The sequence below is a fragment of the Corvus moneduloides genome, chromosome 5 (assembly GCF_009650955.1).
Source record: "Corvus moneduloides isolate bCorMon1 chromosome 5, bCorMon1.pri, whole genome shotgun sequence".
Lineage (NCBI taxonomy): Eukaryota > Metazoa > Chordata > Aves > Passeriformes > Corvidae > Corvus > Corvus moneduloides.
This window is the reverse complement of record NC_045480.1, coordinates 1,133,444-1,155,671: the sequence shown is the minus strand read 5'-3', so window position 1 is coordinate 1,155,671 and position 22,228 is coordinate 1,133,444. Positions and strand designations below refer to the sequence as shown.

Sequence of the window (22,228 nt, the reverse complement as noted above, 5' to 3'; positions counted from 1 at the left end):
CTCCATGAGTTTGCTCCCTCCCTTTCCCTGTGTGCCCATGGAGGAGCCTGCTTGAGCAAGGGATTTGCTCTGCTGACCACACAGAGAGCTGGGAGCAGCTCCTGACCATGAGTGACCTTCAGCCCCAGGCCACGGGGGCCACCCCACACCTGGGGGTCAGACTCTGCTCCCAGGGAAGCTGGGATAGGACGAGGGGACTGCGCTGGGGAGGCTCCGGTTGGACAAGAGCGGGAATTTCCTCACGGGAAGGGTGGTCAGGCCTCGGAAGTGCCCAGGGAGCTTTGGAGTCGCCATCCCTGGAGGTGTCCAAGGAACAACTGGATGTTGGTCTGGGCCACAAGGTGGGGACCAGGCACAGGACGGACTCCATGATCCTGGAGGGCTTTTCCAATCGCAGTGATCCTAGGATTGTCCATAACTGTGAGAACTCAGCACCTCGGGGAGAATTCCGTCCTCCTGGAACAACGGCTGCAGGCCAGCTGCGCTCCCGGGTCACTGAGGCGTCCGAACTGCACCTCTGCCTTTAGGTGGGAATATCTGGGAGCTGGATCCTGGCCGGAGTCCAGCTGGAACCCCTCACTGGGGACAGAAGGGCCCTGATCCGTGTCACTGGGATAAGACTGGAAGGGCCCCACAGCCGAGCTCAGGCAGGGAGCCTCGGGGTTCATGAGAGGCTCAGAAAACGGCTCAGTTCCTGATTTTGGGAAGGAAAAATTCCTGTTGGGAGAGACCTTAGGGTAGAGGTGGGAATGAGAGCTGCTTCAAGAACTGTTCCCAGCCACGGGGTTTTTGGGAAGAGCTGGGTTTGATCCAACAAGACAGAAAACCCCAAAGGGGGCATTTAAACCCTCTTGTTCCCGGATTGTTTTGACGATCCAGTAGGAATCCTGACTTCCCACCGGGCAGCAGCTCCCATCACCTCCTGATCCCAGAGCTGGGGGATCTGAGCTGCCTGCTGCCCGTGCTGAGCAGGATCAGGATGCCTTTGGATGGATTTTGGAGGAGCTTCCGGCCCATTCCCGACCTGTGCAGGGGTCCCTGGGCAGGCCCTGCTCCAGCTCAGTCCCCTCCTGTTGGTTCTCCAACCTTGGAGATGCTGCAGGCCCAACACCCCCACCCCACCCCCACCATCCTCCTCAATTCCAGCCTCTCTGGATCCAGTTCCATCCCCTCCCTGCTTGCAGAATCCCGTGATGGATTTGGAGGCCGTTGGAAAACGTTTTCCTCAACTAAACAACTGCAAACCTTGGGATCTTCCTTCCCAGGCCGCCATTCCCTCTGGTCTCTCAGCAGCCCAATTCCAGACCGGCTCCAGCCCCTCCGTGCCCTTCCAGCACCGCAGCCCAAAATTTGGGATCACTGGCACCAACTAAACGGGATAGTTGGGCAATTCCCAGCTCACACCTTCCCTCTTCCATCATTTTTTGGTGTTTCCCTGAGCATCCCTCGTCCATCACCCCAAAGCAAACACCCTCAGCTTTTCTCGGGAGCAATTTCCCCAAGAGGGTGAGGAGAGAGAGGCTGGAAAAGAACATTTAGGAGGGAGCCAAGAACCTGGGTGTGTCTCAGGAAGGCCAGGATGTGCCTTAGTCATCGGCTTATCCATCTGGGAATGAGGGCAGGGTCACTGCGGGGTCACGGATGTCCCACCTCACATTCACCTGCTCTGGAGCAGCGCTTTGGGAAGGGGGAACCTTCCCAAACATCCCAGGGTGTTCCCCAGATGACCGGAAAAGCAAATAAAATCACAACAAACCCAAAAGCAAGGGAGGAACCCGTCCCCTCCTGCAGCGGGGAACTTCCTGGTTGGAATTCCAGCATGCAAATCTCCCCCACCCATCCCACTCCCGGGCAGACGGGGCGGATCAAAAGTGCCAGGGAAGCGGGAGGGCGGCGGGAGGGAGGAGAGGACGGGATCCTGGTGGAGCTTTCTCCAGGCCAGCTGACACAGGCACTGTGGGATCCCAGCTTGGGAAGGAATCCGTTTTCATGGAATGGTTTGTACTGGAAAGGACCTCACAGAGCAGCCACTTCCAACCCCATGGGACACCTTCCCCTAGACCAGGCTGCTCCAAGCCCCCCATTCTCAGGTGGAAATGAGCTGGAAAAACCAGGGATTCTCCCTGTCTGTGCTCCAGGAACTGAGCCTTCCCTGGTGACAATCCCAGCTGCTCCAGGCACGGCCTTAATCAGCCAAAAGGAGCCTTCTGGAAACCAAAAAAAATGAAATTAGAAATAAAATAATGCAGATTAAAGTGAATTTTTGCAATTGGAATTAATGACTCTCCCTTAGGAATTCAGGGCTGCGTGTTTGGAATCGATCCAAGCTGGGAAGACCCGAGTTTGGGAAAGCTGGGCCTGGTTGGCCATGGCACATCTTCACCAGGATCATGGAGGTGTCTGGGATCATGGAAGAGGCTGGGATCATCCTCCGTCCACGAGGACACCTGGCAAGGCCAAGCCTTCACCCACTGGATGACCTCCACAAAAGCAGGGAGCCAAATCCATCCTGCCCCTTGGGAACGCTCCAGGCACAGTCCGGAGCCGTGCCCGAGAATCACCTGGGCAATGATTTAATAATTCAATTAAACCGTGAGGATAATTGGAGTCTGAAGCCTGGAACTGCTTAATTTGCTGGGATAGACACAGCCCCAGGGCTTTCGCTCCAGCCCATCCCCAGGAAAGCATCCCAAGGCTGGGAATTATCCGAGCAGGTGTGAGCCGGGGTCAGGCCCGAGGGTTTGGTCTCCAGCTGAGGCCGGGGGTGGGGAAATCTCGCCCCTGGTAACCCCACAAGGCCAGTCCTGACATATTCCCTGCTCCGTGTCCAACCCCGGGATGGGTTTCCAACGAAACCAGCGGAGGATGAGTCACGGAATTCGGGTTTGGGTTGGAAAGGATCTGAAAGATCTTCTCATCCCAAGCCTCCTTCCAGCACCTGGGAGCCAGACCCCAGCCAGATCCTATCGACCCCTGCCTGTCCCCACAGGCCCCAGGCTGGTCTGGCCTCCTGCAGACAGAGCTCCCAAACCGCTCCCGAATCCAGGGAACACCGGAGCCGGGCGGGAGAGCTGCGACTCCGCCGCTCCTGGGGCCTGGATGGGCGGGATCGTGCCCAGGATTGTTTGTTCCTGGGGATCTTCTGCCTGTGTTGGTGGCCACCGTGGAGCTTTGATGCCGGAGTGTCCAGGAGATGACCTTGAAATCCACGTGTGCCCAGCATTCCCTTAGGGATGAGCCGCGTCTGCATCCCTTGTGTCTGGAGCTGCCTTTTCCCAAGCAATCAACCACGGAATCATGGAATTTTTGGGGATGGAAGGGATCTTAAATCCCATCCCATTCCACCCCCTGCCATGGGCAGGGACACCTCCCACTATCCCAGGGTGCTCCAAGCCCCGTCCAGCCTGGCCTTGGGCACTGCCAGGGATGCTGGAGATGGATGAGGTGAGTCCAGGCCCTTGGAAACAAAAGGGGCTTGGAGCAACCTGGGATGGGGGAAGCTGTCCCTGCCAGGGGCTTTGGGATGAGCTGGGCTTCAAGGTTCTTTCCAACCCAAACCATTCCATGCTTCCATGAAGACATTAAAGGTGGATTTTTCACTGCTGGCTGGCTGCAGCCACCTTTCCCCCTGTGAATTCCTGTGCTTCCCACAGCTGGGAATGCTGCCAAGATCCCTCCATCCACCACCGAGATGAACCTTCTCCCTCAGCTGAGCCATGGAGAATCCAACGGGATCCAAACTCCAGGTGCCAGGACACATGGATCACCTCAGCAGCCCGCAGCTGGGCACAGGGGTTGGCCCATCGAGCACCAACATTCCCAACCAATCCCACCAAGGATTGAATTCCTCACTGGAGTTTTGCATCCCTCAAGCCATTGCCTATCCATAGAAAGGAGGATTCCTTGGAGCAGGATCTCTCTGAGCAGGGAATGGGGTGGGGTTGGGCATCACGGACACCCAGGGAATGCTCAGCTCAGGTTCTTGGATCATGCTCTGCCCCAAAATCCCACTTTTCCGGCCTGTCCCTACATCCTGCCCTCAGAGCAGATGGATTTAAGGGGACTTATCCCAGACTTATCCCAGTCTGTTCCCAGAAAGAGGCACTGGAGAGGTTTCAGAGCCCAGGCTGCGATGCCGGGGCCAGAAGCAAGGAAATTTCCACCGAGGAAATTCCAGCTGGGAATTTCCACCTCCAACAGCCACAGATCCAATCCAGGGGCACCGAGTCAGCCGCTGCTCAGGCTCTTCCCACAACTTTCTGCTGCCTCCTATTCCAGTGGAGCCAAGGGCAGGAAAAGACCGGGATAAAGTTCTCTCACATCTCAATCCCGGGGAACCTCAGCCAGGATTTTCCTCTCTCCAGCCCATGGGGGTGTCTGATTCCCACCAAAAGCCAATCTGGGCGACAGATCTGAGGTTCCCATGATCACTCCCTATGAAGTGAACCCCACTGCCTCAGAAAGCCCCAAAGCTGTGCCCCTGCAAGGAAAAATCCCGGCTTCACGCGGGCTTGGGAATGCTGAGGGAGGAGCAGCCATTCCTTGGCAGAGGCTCCATCCCTCCGAGTGGGCAATATTAAGGATATTCACCCAAAAGTCAATTTTCCCCTTTTCTGTGGGTTCCTCCTGGTCTGAATCACGATCCTGTGGAGAAGGGGAAGAGCCAGAGGCAGGGAAAGAGGGAAGACCTGTCCCAACAGGACAGCCTGGAGGCTGCTGCCCGTCCTTCATCGGACGGACGGGAACAGGAACGCGCCTGGAGATCCAGTCACACCCCGGGCCCTGCCCTGGGAAACCCATGGCTTGGGCTTGGAAGAGCCTGGTGGGGCCGAGGGAAAGGTCAGAGCCGATGATTTGAGGAGGATTTGAGGAGGAGAGGAGCCAAATGGGGTTTTGGCACAGGGAAACATTCCCAGAGGAGCAGACGGTGGTGGTGGGATGGAGATGGAGCACCCCGAGCTCTGCACAGCCCGAGGCCAAAGAGAGGGAAAAGAGAAGTCCCGGCTCTCCCCAGGACCTCGCAGCAGCTGCCTGGCCCCTCGGGATGGAGGACAAACAGGACCACGCTCCTGCCGTGGCAGCAACAAGTGCCCGGGGCCGCCAGGGGAGGAGAAACGAGGTGCCACCACTTGGCCGAGACCCGCGAGGGAGCGGAGGAGCGGCTCGGAGCCCCTCGGAGCTGGAGCCGACATCTGCAGCCGGTGGCTAATGAATACAAACGAGCGCCCCGTGCCCCGCCGGGGGGTCTTTAACACTTCACACGTCCCGGTGACAGTGAGCGATGGTCCCCGCAGGCAGCTCCGCGTCCCGGGGCAGCGCCTCCGTCCCGGGAGATGAATGAGCGCCCGGCAGACGCGGCACCGCCGTCATTTGTCATTCCTGAACCTTTCGGGGAGCAAATCCCATTTGGCCGCCACCAGCGCGGGCTCGGAACCTGCGCTGGGCCCCGCTGGGTCAGGGAGGGGCGGCGGTGATGGATGCCTTCTCCCGGCTAATCGCATCCAGGGCCGGGCAGATATGGATGGGCTCCCGCCTTTGATCCATGGCGCTCGGGAGCGCTCATCCAATTAGTGGCCCACGGAATGCAATTAGCGCGGCTGGAGGCACGTGGGGCGCGGGATGGAGGGGCTCTCCGGCAGGAATGCGGCCCATTCCCACCTGGGATGCACCGGGAAACGCTGGGGAGGGAAGGAGGAGAAGTCCTGTTTATCCCGAGCAGTCCCATCCTGATTTTGCCCCCACCACCCTCACCTTCGGTGCCACCCGGCTGGACCATCCTCACCCTCTCCCGGCATTCCCGTGAGCCAGTTTCCCATCCCGGATCCGGCTGCTCCACCTCCCGTGCCCGCATTTCTCACTCTGCGCCTCATGGATCCCCTCCAGCCTCCCCGCCTTATCTCCCTCCTTATCACAAGCCGCGCTATCTCCGATCTGCTCCTCTCCCTTCTCACATTTATCTGCTCCCACAGCCTCCTTCACCTGCGCTCTGCGGGCAAGTGGTGACAGCTGGCCCTTATCAGCTTCCTGCTGCCACCTTTCCCTCAGACTCCTCACTCCTGGGAACTTCGGTGCTCCCGCTCCAGCATCCACCTGCCCCCTCCTTCCCGGCTCCCGGGGCTGGCAGGTTCATTGCAGGAGTTTTTGGAGCCATGGCAGAAGAAATCATGGAATCACAGAATGAAGTCCATCCCGTCCCACCCCAGCCATGGGCAGGGACACCTCCCACCATCCCAGCTGGATCCAAGCCCCAATATCCAGCCTGGCCTTGGGCACTGCCAGGGATCCAGGGGCAGCCCCAGCTGCTCTGGCAATTCCAGCCCAGCCAGGAATTCCTTCCCAAGATCCCACCTGATCCATGGGACACGATGGGAAAGCGACCCCACGGGCATCTCCCAGTCCCAAACCTTCTCCTGCCCCGTTCCTGGGGCTCCCGGGAGGAGGCAAATCCCATGGAGTCAGACTCACCCGACAGCTCTGCTTCCCTGCAGCCTCAGCCGATCCCATCAGGAAGGAGGTGAGGAGGTGAACCGAGGTGAGGGCAAGAAGGGACAGAGACAGCAGGAAACGAACGCTCGGGAGCAGCTGCTGGAAAATGTTTGTCTCACCTGGCTCGGAAAAAATCAGGAGGAAAGAGAAAGCTCCCTGCTTGGGGCGGCTTGTGGGGCGCTTGGGGTGTCCTGGGCAGGGCCAGGAGCTGGACTGGGTGGTCCCTGTCCAACCAGGATATTCCCTGATTCTGTGATTTGATGAAAACCGGGCTGGCAATGCATCCCGGGGCGGGAATGACGGCTCGGTGCCGGGCTGGGGGTGTCCCGAGGACACGAAGGGGGACAGCGCTGGTGGCCGAGCCGGACGAGGGACCTCGGGGAGCCACAGGGCCCTGGGGAGGTTTGACCCCGCTCCGGGCACTGATTTAGGGCCTGGCCACACCCAGGGTGACATCGGGGCCACTGCAGCATCCCAAATCCCTGCCCCAAAAGCCACCCGTGTTGCACTCCCTGATCCGGGAAGGTCTAAGATCCACTGGTCCAGGATGATCCCAGATGCACTGGTCCAGGATGATCTCAGATCCATTGGTCCAGGATGATCCCAGATCCATTGATCCAGGATGATCCCAGATCCACTGATCCAGGGCGATCCGAGATCCACTGATCCAGGGCGATCCGAGATCCCTTCCCACCATCTCCCACCGGGCTCCCACGGCACCGGCCACATCCCACCCCAATGCAGGACATCTCCATCTCCCACCTGGAGCACACCCGGAGCATCCAGGTTGCTCCTGGCACGGCCCAGCTCCCAAAACCCACCCGGAGAAGGGGATGGGGTAACACACAGCTCCTTAACCCAGGCACTGGGGGGTTTCCTGGAATTTTAGGTCCTCCCTGGAGCTGCTGTGGAGGAGATGGAATTTTCCCTTTGCTCCATGGTGGCCATTACCAGGAAACACCAGGAATATCCTGGTTAAATCCGGGGGGTCCCCACCCTCCTCCTTCCCTCTCTTGTGGGGAAAGGCCCCTGGAGAGGTGGAGTCACCAACAGCTCCAGGGAATGTTTTCCTTCCCACTGCTCCAAATCAACACCTGGGAACCCCTGCCCCAGCATCTGCCAGAAACCAGAAGGGATAAACAGCTTAAAAATGGGATTTAGAGAAACTCGTGGAGTACAATCCAGGATTCCTTGCTATCCCAGCCCACGGGTATTCCCTAAATCCTTCATCCTCCACAAAACCCGCATCATCTGCCTGAGCCCTTCCATGGAACCTCCCCATCGCCCTTCCCAGCGGGGGCAGGATCCCCAAATTCCCCCCATCCCGGTGTTCCCAGCAGCTCCAGGATCCTGGAATGGTTTGGGTGGGAAGGGACCTTAAATCCCACCCCATCCATGGGCAGGGACACCTCCCACCATCCCAGCTGGATCCAAGCCCCAGTGTCCAGCCTGGCCTTGGGCATTCCCAGGGATCCAGGGGCAGCCCCAGCTGCTCTGGCAATTCCAGCCCAGCCCCTCCCCACCCTCCCAGGGAGGAATTTTTTGATAGAAACCAATTAAAATCCCCCCAAATTTGGTCAAAACTTGGCTTCCGCTCAGGGCAATGAGGGAGGGTGGGATCCAACGCCCATCCAGGGAATTTCTTCCCCTCGGATCCCCCACAAATCCGGCTGTGTCCAGCAGCCAGGTGTCCAAAGGAGATGTCGGATTTTATCACTGATGGGATTTAGGGGTCGGGTTTTTCCACAGGGATGCACAGAGCCACGGGAGGCATTAATGGAACAGTTAAATGCTGTATTTGTTTAATTGGAATTACACCAGGATAAATGTCCAACATGCTAATTTCTAACAGAACAGAACCTGTAAACCATGCAGTCCTTTCTCCGACCATTCCAGCTCTTTTTCCTCTCGGAATCAGTAGCTCTGCTAGTGAGTTTTAAGGAAAAAAAAAACCAACAAAATTCCCTTTAAAGTTAAACCTAATTGCTAAATTTCCCCCTTATTGTGCAACGACTTGTGCAAAAAAAGCTGTTTTCACCACCTCAGTTCCCAAAATCAGGTCCTTCCGCCCCAAAATGAATGGGAAAAGGCAACCCCGGCAGCCGGTGGACAGGGAGGGACGGGATGGGACGTGGGATGGGATATGGGATGGGAGTGTGGGGGGTTTTCCTGGCAAAACAAAATCCGAGGGATGAGCCAAGGCAGGGAGCAGCTGGGCACTGTCAGGGTTCCAGAATGAGCTGCCCATGGAATTTTTGGGGAGCTGCAGGTGGGGATGGATCCCAGCTCCGGGAAAAGCTTCCCAAACCCAGCCCTGGGGGCAAGAGAGGGGCTGGAGATTGGAGCAGCAGCTTTGGGGTGAAGCAAAGCCCCCCCTGAGCTCCCCCCCCCTCCATCCCGGTGCTTTTGGGGTGAATCCCGGCCAATCCCGGTGCGCTGGGGTCGCTTCCCTCCGACGCACAGCGTTCCCAGTGCATCCTGCACCACTGGGGATGGGATTTATGGGAGTTGTGCTCCCTGGGAGCTGCCAGCAGTGGGATAAACACGGAATCGTGCTGGGGAGGATACGAGGGCTCTCCAGACCCCATGGAATTGTAGGAAAACCGGGACAGAGATCCCAAAAGCCCCAGGGGTGAGACACAAATCCAACCGGAGTGTGGGACGGTGTTCGGATGCTCCAAACCCTTCCATGATCCACAAAAGCACCAAACCCGACCCAGAAGTAACGGGAAAAACCCGATGGAGGCAGGGAACACCCAAGGGGGAGGAATCTCCGCCTGGGATTTGGATTCCGGTTGGAATTTGATCCCAAAACTTCAGCACGAGGGATGTGAGAGCAGCAGTGGCCCTGGCTCCGCCCCAGCACCTTCCAAGGAATTTGGGGCCACCATGACCCTTCCCACAGCTCCTGCCCAAAATTCCACCTTCCCCAATTTGGGAGAAAACAACCCCAAAACAGCACCATCCCAACTCCTGCCATCCCCATCCGAGCGGGAGTTGGGATCGGATCTGGAACAAAGTGCAAAAATCACTGGGAGCATCCGGCTCCAGCCTCAGGAATACCCAAAAATCCCAGGAAAACTCCTCCTTCCCTACAGAAAGGGCTCCTACAGAACACCCTACGGATGGCTTGGGCTGCGCATTCCCACTCTGGACACCTCACACAGGGTTATTCCCAACTCCTGGAATGCCTGAAGATGATGAAGAAGGAAAGAAGCTTCTCGGGAAGCCAAATTCGTCTTTTTTTTTTTTTTGGTGTTAATATGATTTTTCTTCCCACTGGAAGCTGGAAAATATTTGCTGGACCCTGGAAAAATGACGGGATAATCCAATTTTCTTTAAAAAAAAAAAAAACCCCAGCCCCACTAAGGAATGTTCAGTGGATATGGAGCGAGGTGTTAGAGCAGCGTTATTTATTTGGGAGTTGGAAATCTCGGATTCGGGTCCTGCCCCTGTTTCCCACATCCCCCCCCCCCTTTAAATTCCCAGCAGCGACTTTTCCCTCCTAAGCACTTCCATCCGTGTCGGAGGACACCCATCATTAGGAAGAGACTGGGAGGGGGTTTGGGATATCTTCCAGGGGCTTTTTGGGCAATCTGTTTAAAAGATTCGTTTTATTTGGAAGGGATGGAGCCGCATCTCTCCGAACAAAAAGTTAATTGGGACCAGAGTCCCAAAATCCCATTTTTCATCCCGGGCTCTGACTTGCGGTTCCGGCTCTTGACCTCCCGAGATCAGGAACTCCCTGAAGCTCTCCCTTGGCTGGATTTGACTTTCCCAGCAGCAAATCCCGAGCGCCAGGAGCCGGTTTGGGGGATCCCGATCCTGGCCTCTCCAAGAAGAGCCTGAAGGAGCGAGGAAACCCTTCCCAGGTCGCTGCTCTTGGGATTACAGCTCAGGGAGACGGGAAGGGGAGCCCAGCGTGGATTTGGGAAGGGTGGGAGCTGCCTGGAGCACCTGAAATGAGGCCTTGCCTCGGCTCTGTGGAGGATTTTATTGGGAATACCTCATGGAGTGAAAAGTGGAATTTCAGGATGGCAGCACAAAATCCCTTCCCTGTGTCCCGGGGTTTCTGCTCCTTCTCCCTTCATCCCACTCCCGGAATTCCCATCCCTTGTCCCTCTGGGTCATGTCCAGAGGTGTCTCCAAAGCCGATCCCTTTCTGGCCACACTGACTCCAACCTTCCTTCACCTGCTGCTGTTCCCTTCATTCCTCTTCCACATCCCTTAAAGAGGAGCTCACAAGGGATTCACCTCCCGTCCCCCTCCAAAACCAAAGGAATTTTACATTTTCCCTCTTATTAATGAAAAGAATCCCTTGGTCCCTGCAGCTGGAGATGGCCGGCACGGGCCAAGGGCTCCAGGGGGTCATTCCCGACCGCGTTCCTGTTTAATTTTGGGATGGAGCCACACGAACCTTCTCCAAATGGAAACCAAGGAACAAGGAGGGAAGGGCAAACCTCATTCCCTCGGTGCATCCAGAGGGTCGGGAATGGGCACAGGAGCAGCACTTCCAGGGCTGCGACAACCACCGGGGAGATCAGAATTCCCCTCAAGGGTTTGGGAATGCGGCTGGATAATGCCGGGAATTAGAGCCAGACGGGTTAACGAGATGAGGAGGGCGAAAATCCCCCTCTGGAACCTGAATCCTGGGATTAAATCCCGGTGGTGGCGTTTCCCTCCTCCCCAAAACTGCCTGGTTTGAGCAGAGGATCTCTGGGCATCTTTGGGACAGTGGGAATTTTGTCCACAGGCACTTTGGAGCAGCGCTGCTCCCTGGGGAATCTCCCACTGCCTCCAGGAGATTCCCACCGGCCCAGCTCCAACCAGGGCGACCGAGAGAAGATTTCCCCACGGAACCATCAGGAGGAAAGGGAAAATGGGACACCAGCATGGAAAAGAGAGGAAAAAAATCGCCTCCTGGACACCAGGAGACCTCAGTGTGCCCTCCCCCCATTCCCGCTCCTCCATCCATGGATGTGTCCAGCAGCATCCCAGCCCCGGAGCGGTGCCACAGGACACATTCCCAGTTTATCCTTTTGGCTCTCCCTTCCCAAATCTGATCAAGGAGGCAGCTCCAAACCCTTCTCCATGATCCCAACCCCCTGGCAGGTCCCGGAGTGGAGCTCAGGGGTGGTTACGGACACACAGGAAAGGGTCACGATTCCAGGGATTTGCAGCCTAACATGGAAATCAGCCCACGGAGTGGGAAAAGAGGAGAAAAAACCCTGGGAAATCCCTTTTTCCTACCTAAATCCAAACCACAGGACACACTCAGGGTGACCCCCTTCCCCCTGCCCAGGAGAAGAACCCAAACCCATGGCTCTTCCCAGATTCTTGTGTTTTCCAAGGGAATAAGTTAACAGAAGGAAGGCAGGACGATCCCTTCAATTTGGCTTCGACAAAAAAAAAAAAACAACCCCAGTCTGGGTGTGGACTTCTCTCCCAGGCTCCAAGAATTCCCATCACTCTCTAAACCCCTGAAAATAGGAGTTGATCCAGGAGACTCCTGCCACCACCTCTTTTCCTGGGACCGTTCCACCGGGAGCGTTTTGCCGTCGGGGGGAGGCTCCGCCGAGACTTTCCGGGTGAATAAAAAAATACAAATCTGCTCTCGGAGCGAGATTCCCGAGGGCCAGGCTGCGGGAAGGGGATCCCGAGTCCCTCAGGAGTGGTGGCTGTTGATGAGGCCGCGCAGCTGCTTGGCCACGGTGTCGATCAACTTCTGCTTGTCCCGCTCGTTTTTCCGGAATTGGGCGAAAACGTTGTTTTTCCTGCTGGTGTCCCGCATCCTGCACGGAGCACAGAGAGGTTATGGAGCAGGGATTGGGGGTGTCCAGCGCTCAGAGAGGAGGATGTGGAATTTCAAGGATCTACACCAATTTTTGGGGCGTTTTTCAGGCTTTGAACCCCTCCGATCCCAATCGACGCCGCTTTGGGGTCTCTCCCTAATTCCCAAATGCAGGAAATCCTAAATCCTCCCCCTTCCAAGCAGGGATTTCTCCGTCCCCATGTCACCTTCTGCAGCGGTGATGGAATTTGAGGAGGAAATTTAAAAATCAGCCCGGAATCCACAGAATTACGGGGTTTTGTTGAAAACGGTGCCTCGCGCGCACGAGACGCAGCTGGGAAGGTCTGGAGTTGTGAATTTTAAACATTACAAAATATTCCCGGGAATCTGGGCATGTTTGGGTTGGAAGGGACCTTAAATCCCATCCATTTCCAGCCCCGTGCCGTGGGCAGGGACACCGTCTGCCATCCCGTTTTTCCCAACAAATATAATATATAAATCATATCCATAGAGATCATTTCCATTAAATGGAACACGGGATAATTTCCATCCCGGGAAGGAACCCAGCTGTTTGGAAGGAGGTCTCCATAAATCCAGAGCCCAGCAGAGCAGGAGGTGGGAGGGGACCCCACATGCAAAGCTGGCAGAGGGGGGTTTCATGCACTCCTGCATTCCCAGATCCGTATTTTGGGGGGGAAGAGGGCTTGGGATATGCTCCAAGGGTGCTGGGAAGGGAAAAAATCCCACCAGGATCAACCTTCCCGCAGCTCCTGAAGGCACAACCTCCCAAAATCCAACCTGCAGGGGCTCAGCTCTCCCAAATGATCCCAGTTTGTAAATGACTTTCCGGGTAAATCAGATCTGGCAGAGGCTGAGGGCTTTGGATGCATCCCATAATCCCAGGTTTTGGCTTTGGGGACCTAAATGAAGCTTTGAAGTGCCAGGGACACGGCGCTGATAATCCCTGGGAAGCTGGCACTGGACCATCCCGAGGCTCTGGAGTCAACTGAGCACAACCCAAACCTCTGCAAACTTATTGGACACCATCAAAAATTCCAAGCTTTTCCAGGCTCCAGCCCTCCTAGAAAGAGCCACGGGGAATCTGAAATGTTCCCAAAAAACACCCAGCTCGGAACTGGAATCTGGGATAACAACTTCATCCCAAAGGGGAATTGACTGGAGTTACCAGTGCCCAGAGACTCGGGATCTCCCAACAGGAACAGGAGAGCTTGGAGCACTTCCAGCCACCAAAATTGGGATTTTTTTTGGTTTTCCCTATTTTTCAGCTGGAGCAGGTTGGCAGCTGCTCCTCCAGGAGAACCAGGGAGTGACTGTGCCAATGGGAAGTGGAGTTTGGAGTCGCCCAGGTCTTGCTATCATGGATTTTGGGATAAACAGCTCCAAACAGCTCCAGGAGATCTCCAAGCCCTTCCCCAGGAGAGCTGGGAGCTCTACCAGTTTCCAGAGGGACATCAGAAGTGCTGGAAGTCACCCTGTACCTTTGGAAAGCTCTTCCTGTCCCTCTCCAGCCCTTCCACACACCGGGAATTTAGAGCAGAACCTCCCCTGCCCTAAGAGCTTTTCCATCTCCCATCCCGTGGGACCTGCTCGGGTCCATGGAATGTTTCGGGAGCAAGGCACATTCCATGCAAGAAAACCTTGGGATGTGTTTGGATGATTGGGGAAGAGCTGGATGGATAAACCTCCGGATCAGGATGGCAAGGGATTGCAGCTGGAGCCCTGATCCCACAAAAAACCCGCAGGGTTTTTTGTGGGATCAGGGCTCCAGCTGCAATCCCTGGTGAAGTCTGGAAGCATCTGGGAGCTGCTGGCACCTCCAGACACATCATGAAGGTGCAAGAACTCAGCTGTTAATTATTCTTCATTAATTAAGTTGCCTACAGGACTCAAAATCCTGCAGGATTCGGGTTGGGCTGTGCAGCTCCCCAGTTTCATTTCTCCGAGCAGAGCCTTGGGATAACTGGGAACACCATTAACAAACCCACAGAGGTAAAGTCTGGGAAGGACGGGAGCTGCTGGGATCTCCAGACGCCATGTGAAGGTGCAAGCGCTGAGCTATTAAATATTATTAATTAATCAAGTTGCCTCCAGGACTCAAAATCCTGCAGGATTCGGGTTGGGCTGTGCAGATCCAGTTTTTTTTTCCCTGAGCAGAGCCTCGGGATAACTGGGAGCACCACAGAGGTAAGGCCTGGTAAAGTCTGGGAGCATCTGGAATCTCCAGACACCACGCGAAGGTGGAAGCTATTAAATACCATCCACGAATCCAGCTACAGGACAGAAAATCCTGCAGGATTCGGGTTGGGCTGTGCAGCTCCCCGGTTTCACTTCTCCGAGCGCAGCCTTGGGATAAGCGAGGGCTTGGAAGCCGGTCCCAGGATTAGGAGTGAAAGGAAGGGAAAGGAGAGCTCGGCACTGTCCCCACCCCTGTCAACAAACACCACCTCGGAGAGAGCCGAGCTTTGTTTCAATTAATCCGGGAGGGGAAAAAAGCAGCGGGGTAAAAGCTCCTCTTTTAGCTCTAATTAGTGCATTTGGGAGGATCGGGTTCCGCAGGGCCCCGCTCCAGAGGCACTTTGCCTTTCCAGCGTTTCGGGCTCCATTGAAACCAGACAATCGAGGCCCTGCGAGGTGAGGGTGAAAGCCCGAGCGAGCACATACTTACACCCGGGATATCCTGGGAGAGAGGGGTGATAAGGGAGAGAGATAAGGAGGAGAACAGGTTACAGACTGAAGCGGCCCCGGCGGAATTCCCGGCGGGATGGGAGCGCTGGAGGCAGCGGATGTGCTGCCTGGGGTGAGGAGCCTCGGGAGAGCTCGTGGGGGGTGGGCAGAGACCCCTCAGAGGGGCTGGGATGAGGGCAGAGCCTCTGGAGCGCGTGGATGGAGCCACGGGGATGCGGGATGTGCCAGAGCCAGCCCAGGGATTGCCTCCGGAAATCTGTGGAGATTGTCCTGCAGATTCCTTCTCACATGGACTTGGAGGGACAGGAGGCAGGGAATGGCTTCCCAACGGGAAAGGGGAGCTTGGGCTGGGATGTTGGGAAGGAATTGCTGGCTGGGAGGGTGGGCAGGGGCTGGGCTGGAATTGCCAGAGCAGCTGGGGCTGCCCCTGGATCCCTGGGAATGTCCAAGGCCAGGCTGGACACTGGGGCTTGGATCCAGCTGGGATAGTGGGAGGTGTCCCTGCCCATGGATGGGGTGGGATGGGATGATCCCTAAGGTTCCTTCCAACCCAAACCATTCCAGGATTTTATGACTTTATGAAATGAGCCGGGCTGGGGTTTGGTGATGTTTTACCACCACCGAGTGTGGAGCTGCTCTCCTGCTGTCCCACCTCCTTCCCAGCCTCCTCAATCCCCTGCCTCTTCCAGCTGCTGCATGGCCAAGATCCCAGATTTTTGACGAGTTTTGATTTTCTTTCTTTATAATTTTCCTGATAGCTCTGAATAAACCTCTCAGTTTTTTATCTTGGACGTGTTGGGTCACGAATTCACTGTGGATCACGGAGCTATTCCAGTTGGAAAAACCCTCCAAGGTCACCGAATCCAACCATCCCCCAGCCTTTCCACATCCACCCCTGACCCATGGCCGTGAATAACCCAAGGATAACACAACCCATAAAATCCCAGCAGGAAAATAATGCCACGAGGTGTAAAGCTGCTTTACACCACGTTTGGTCCCCGTGTCCCCCACTGGTGCCCTCTGGACATCCTGAGGCGCTGTGAGATCCGTTCTGTTCCTCTGCTGGACAGGAGCCGGAGGTTCCCTGGACCACGGATGACACCAGGTGACCACCTGGCCCTCTCTGCACCACAGAGGCAACCCCGAAGCTCCCAAACACCCCAAGGTCGCTCACAGAACCAGAGATTCAGAGCATAATTCAGGTTGGAAGGGACCTTTAATGCCCACCCAGTGCCACCCCCTGCCAGGGACACCTCCCACTATCCCAGGTGGCTCCAAGCCCCGTCCAGCCTGGTCTTGGGCACTTCCTGGGATGTAGCTGGGTTCGGTTGGATTAACCATGGAATCAGACCATGAGGAGCAGTTTGAGTTGGGTTTGGGGTCTCCCTCTTTCTCCTCAAGGAGCAGGTGACGAGTTTAGAGTTGGGGCTGCACTTCCCGAGGAACATTCAATGGCCCTGGATCCCTGGAAGCGTCCCAGGCCAGACTGGACACTGGGGCTGGGAGCAGCCTGGGACAGTGGGAGGTGTCCCTGCCCATGGAGCTGGATGCGCTTTAAGGTCCCTTCCCACCCAAACCATTCCATGAGGATTCCCTCCTGCCCGCTCCTCCGTGCAGGACTCAGCACCGCAGGAGCCGCTCGGAAAACGATAAATCCCCAAGTTTTGGCTCGTTCTCTGTCCCACCAGCTGGAAAACGAGCCGGGAGGTCCGTTGGGAGCCAAGGGGCAGGAGCAGAGTGGATCCTTCCCAAGGCAGCTTGGAGCTCTACCAGGGGACATCATCTGGGAGACCCACCACGGGCAGGCCGGGCGGCGCTTCCCTCCCTCCGGCGCGCCGGCAGGCACGGCAAAGCCGCGGCGTTCCCGCCTCACTGCTGGCCCGCAGGACTGGCACAAGCCCGGGAGCCACCCCGGAGCCCCGCGGAGCGTCCGGGCGCTGTTCCCGGCACGGCTCCGGGATCTGGGCCGGAGCTGTGCAGAGCATACGAACTACGGCCCTCAAAGGAGGGATTCAGCCCCAGCGGGGAGCTCGTCCTCGCTGAGGGCACCCAGAGACACCTCCTGAGCCCACGGGGCTTGGGAATCGCGGGGCGGCCGACGGGACGGAGGCGGAAGAAACAGGAAGAGAATTGAATAGAAATAGAAATATAGAAACAGAAATAAAAATATAGAACTAGAAATAAAAATACAGAACTAGAAATAAAAATATAGAAATAGAAATAAAAATATAAAAATAGAAATAAAAATATAGAAATAGAAATAAAAATATAGAAATAGAAATAAGAATATAGAAATAGAAATAAATCGAAACAAAAAGACAGAAGTAGAAATAAATAAAAATAGAAATAAAGCAATATAGAAATAAATAGAAATAAAAATACAGCAATAGAAATGAATAAAAGTAGAAATAAATAGTAATAGAAATAAATAGAAATAGAAATATAGAAATAGAAATAAATAGAAATAGAAATATAGAAATAAATAGAAATAGAAATATAGAAATAAATAGAAAAAATATAGAAATAGAAATAAATCGAAACAAAAAGATAGAAGTAAGTAGAAACAAAAAGATAGAAGTAGAAATAAATAGAAATAGAAATAAAGAAATATAGAAATAAATAGAAATAAAAATACAGCAATAGAAATAAATAAAAATAGAAATAAATAGAAATATGTAGAAATAGAAAAAAATAGAAATAAATAGAAATAGAAATATAGAAATAAATAGAAAAAATATAGAAATAGAAATAAATAGAAACAATAAGATAGAAGTAGAAATAAATAAAAATAGAAATAAAGAAATATAGAAATAAATAGAAATAGAAATATAGAAATAAATAGAAAAAATATAAAAATAGAAATAAATAGAAATAAAAATATAGAAATAAATAGAAACAAAAATATAGAAGTAGAAATAAATAAAAGTAGAAATAAAGAAATAGAAAAATAAATAGAAATAAAAATACAGCAATAGAAATAAATAAAAATAGAAATACATAGAAACATAGAAATAAATAGAAATAGAAATACAGCAATAGAAGTAAAAGCAGAAATAAATAGAAGTAAAAATACAGAAATACAGAAATAAATAAAATTAAAACTCAGAAATAAAACCAGAAATATAGAAATAAAAATAAATAGAAATAGAATGGAATAAAAGAGAATAGAAGGGAACCTACACCAACGTGGTCCAACTGCCCGAGCCCTTCACAACCAGAAGTTGTTCGTGGCATTGCCCAAAAATTCGGGATGGCCACTCCTGCCTGCAGCCCAGCACACGGTGGAGGATTTTGGAGCTGGAGATTCACGTCTGCAGTGAAATGTTCTGGTAGGACAAGGCAAAGGCTGCTCAAGAGCCAATAAAAAGACGGACCCGCAGCCAAGCCATTGAACTTGGGTAATCTGGGACTCGGCTCCATGGGATAAAATGGGATTTTTCTATCTGAGCTCCCTCAGGCCACCCAGCGCTGGAGCCGCTGCTCACAAGGATGGAATGAGCTCCTAAAGCAAGATGGGAACGAAAATGATCCCGGGATTCGGGAGCTGCACTCACTTTTCCAGCAGGATGAGGGCTGTGGTGGGGTTCACACGAAGGTACTTGCACGTGGGCTGTCCATAGTCGGCCAAATACGTCGACCAATCCCACTGGATGAACAGATCCAAGAGCTGGAAAGGAAAAACAAACGGGATTGGAAAAAGCTGGAAAAGGGAGCAGGTGCTTCCCTAGAAGCCGACAGAGGCCCTGGGCAGGTGGTGGTATCAATAAAGAACGGTTTGCAGGCTTTATTGATTTGTTTAATATTATTCTGTTAAACACTTAATCATTAACCTGATAATACTGCACTATTAATTTAGGAATATTTAGCGTTAATTAACGCAGGGCTGTATTAATTCGGCCATTGAGCATTCCTGCTCTGTGATCCCTGTTTTTGGGGATTTGAGGTCTGAGGCGCCGCGGGGACGTGGGTGACAAACAAGCGCAGCGCCCTGACGCCCTCAGCTACGGCAGGAGGAAACTTTTGGGGTCAAAGTCACCACGAACTTCTTCTGTCCCCAAACAACCCCCAGCGCCGCTCTGACCATCCCCCACGGAGTTCTCATCACCCTTGCTCCATCCCAACACCCTCCAAGTGCTTTGGAAGCGCCTCCAGCGCCCAGAGCTCCCCGAGGAGCTCCGGGGTTATTCTGGGTGAGCGCAGCTCCCGGAGCCTGGGAGTCCCAGGTGCTTTCCAGACATCGGTAAGAGAAACCACCAGGCCTTGGCAGCAGGGGAAGGAAAGGGATTAACTCAGCCATCCGTGACAGTCCCTGCTCCAGACCGCCAAAATTCCCACCTGCAGCCCTTCATCTCCACGGATGACCCCACTCCTCCCAGCCAGGTGAGGGACGGGCGAACGACAGCCCAGGCTGCCTAAATGCCCTCTTCCCACACCGCTCCCACCCTTATTGTCCTTAAAAACCAGGTGCTCCCATGCCTTCCCCACATGTGGATCTCCTCACCTCAACGAGGACTTGGCTTCTCCACCCCACCCACAGGGGCACAGCCCGGGATTCCCGGGATGCCGCCTTCACCTCAGCACCGTCCACAGCAGGTTAATTAAGAGCTCCTGCCGTTCCCCCCTCCCAAAGATCCCGTCTTGGAGTGCTGCTGTGACCACTCTATTTGGGGACAGGCTGCCAAGCGCGTGGACGTCTTCATCGCCCGCTCGGCGCGTCCCGGCGCCCACCACCGGAGCCGGGAGAGGCCGGGCCCGTCCCACGGCCAAGCGGGGCCCATAGAGGCCTCATTGTCCCCGCGTCTCCATGGTTTTCCTGGAGGTCCTGGCGCTGTTTAACAACGCATCCTGCCCCGCCAAGAAGGGGATTTAGCTCCTCCGAGACCTCCAGATACAAAACAAAAATGTGCGACAAGATTCTTTTTGACTATGTAGGTCAGGGCAAGGAAAACAAGCTGTCGGGAACAATCCCCCGGGCTGGCGGGGGGGACGGATTAGCTGGGACCTAAGAGGGCTTTTCCAGCCCGGGTCCCGCTCGGCTTTGTCCGGCGGGGCCTTTGTGTTGAACTACAAACCCGAGCTGAACATCATTGGCGGGAGGTTTTTCCAAGGGGCACCTTCGAGAGAGACAACCTTAAATATGATTTCACAGGCGCTTTTCAGGCCGAGCGCCGGGGCCAAAACGCTTCCGCGGGGTTTGGCGGCTGCTGGGAGGAGTCGCATGGTTGTAGAGGCTCAAAGGGAACCCCCACAACGCACCAAAGGCCTCTTGCTGGTGGCCCCTGGAGGCTGAACGTGCCTCGGGCAAATCCCAAGCAAAGCCCAACGAGTTCTTGCCATGGAAAGTGCGCGGCCGGAGCGGCCAGGTAGCTGTTGGTGGGGAGGGGGGAGAAAGAGCCAGGAGGAAAGGGATGAGGAAAGAAAGGATATAAAGAGGTGAGGATTAGGAAGGAGTTTGGAGAAGATGAGATTAAAACGTTGGGAATTGTTCTGGCAGAGGCTCAGGAGCAGTGCTGGAGCTTAGAGGGACACGAAGCTGCTCCCAGGGCTGGAGCCCCTCTGCTCTGGATCAGGCTGGGAGAGCTGGGAATGTTGCCCTGGAGAAGGGAAGGAGCCAGGGAGAGCTGTGAGCCCCTTGCAGGGCCTAAAGGGGCTCCAGGAGAGCTGCAGAGGGACTGGGGCCAAGGGCTGGAGGGCCAGGAGGCAGGGAATGGCTTCCCACTGCCAGAGAAACTCCAGTGACCTGGAACCATCAGCAGCGGCTCTACACAAGCCCAGGTGTTGCCCAGGTGGCCAAGAAGGCCAAGGGCACCTGGGCTGTCCCAGCACCAGGGTGGCAGCAGGACCAGGGCACACCTCAAATCCTGGGGCAGTTTTGGGCCTCTTTCCACCAAGAGAGACCCTGAGGGGCTGGAGCTGTCCAGGGAGGGGAACGGGGCTGGGAAGGGGATGGAGAATTCCTGAGGGAGCTGGGAAGGGGCTCAGGCTGGAGCAAAGGAGGCTCAGGGGGGACCTTGTGGCTCTGCACAAGTCCCTGACAGGAGGGGGCAGCCGGGGGGGTCGGGCTCTGCTGGCAGGGAACAGGGACAGGAGGAGAGGGAACGGCCTCAGGCTGGGCCAGGGCAGGCTCAGGGTGGATATTGGGAATATTCCTTCCTGGAAAGGGCTGTCCAGCCTGATGGAGTGCCCATCCCTGCAGGGATTTCGAACCCCTGTGGATGTGGCACTGGGGACACGGGGCAGTGGTGGCCCCGGCAGAGCTGAATGAAGGCTGGACTCCATCTCTGAGCGCTTTCCCAGCCTCACTGATTCCATGACTCCCAACGCTCCCACCTCAGCCTGGACCTTCCCGGAGCTCTCCCAGAGCCAGGCTCCCCCCGGGTGCCTCCCGACAGTGACAGATGGGCTGTGTATTTTCCAACTGTTTGCCCACATCCATCTTTTTTGGCTCGGCAGGTCCGAGGACGGCCGGGGCCGGCACCTTTGGCCCCGGCTGCCGGCGCTCCCAGCCCGGCCGTGGGTCGCGCTCCAGAGGGGAGAGGTCCTGCAGGAGGAAGCCCGAAGGCTCAGGGAGAGCTGCCTCCAGACGATTTATCTGTCACATAAATGTGGTTTTATTGGTTTTACTGCTTCAACTTTTCACCTCTGCTGCTAAATCTGAACAGGCCGAGGGGGAAAGAAAAGAAAGGGAAAGGAAAAAGCCAGCGGCGCGGGGCTGCCGCGGGTCTGCCGGGGGAGTTTCCAAATCAAATATGCAAATACCATTAATTCTTTAAACTGGAGTCTCCCTTTCAAGGCCATAAATCAAACTCGACAGCACATCCACTGTGGGGTGGGGGGGAAGGAAAAGGAGAGGAGGGAAAGGGAAAGGAGAGGAGGGAAAGGGAAAAAAGAGGAGGGAAAAATAAAGAGGAGCTTTCACCACGATGATGTGGGAGTGGGATAAGATCAGGAAGCTGCAGACACGCTCAGGGCTGGGGACCTGCAGCTTCCTGGAGTTCCAGGAACACCTTGAGCAGGAGCAGGGAGAGGTGCAGGTGGAGCTTTATAAAAATGGGGAAGTGGAGGATAATTTAAATAAAATGCTGAAAGAAAGGTGCTAAAAAGAAATTAAAATCCTATATATACGCATAGAGGCGCTTGAATTCAAAGTGAAATCAGAATTCAAGAGAAGGAAATGCTGGAATGAAAGAATTAAACCGGGAGCCGGTTCCCAGCCCTGCCCCAGGCTCCCCTAGGAAGAACTTT

General features: G+C 54.8%; 1 protein-coding gene across 9 annotated transcripts in view; it reads right to left on the bottom strand.

Annotated features, from left to right (window-relative positions):
- Positions 1 to 8,266: 8,266 nt before the first annotated feature.
- Positions 8,267 to 22,228, bottom strand: part of EXOC6B (exocyst complex component 6B) — a 272,126-nt gene continuing 258,164 nt past the window's right edge. For 4 of the 9 annotated variants that reach the window (XM_032108405.1, XM_032108408.1, XM_032108410.1 and 1 more), the window contains 3 exons: positions 18,538 to 18,650; positions 14,964 to 14,975; positions 8,267 to 12,278 (listed from right to left, as the gene is read on the bottom strand). In XM_032108405.1, coding sequence (XP_031964296.1) covers positions 12,152 to 12,278; positions 14,964 to 14,975; positions 18,538 to 18,650 — 252 coding nt within the window. In that variant the 3' untranslated portion in view covers positions 8,267 to 12,151. Of the gene's footprint in view, positions 12,279 to 14,963; positions 14,976 to 18,163; positions 18,310 to 18,537; positions 18,651 to 22,228 lie in introns of all 9 variants that reach the window. The other 5 variants (XM_032108406.1, XM_032108409.1, XM_032108411.1 and 2 more) reach the window with 2 other exon arrangements.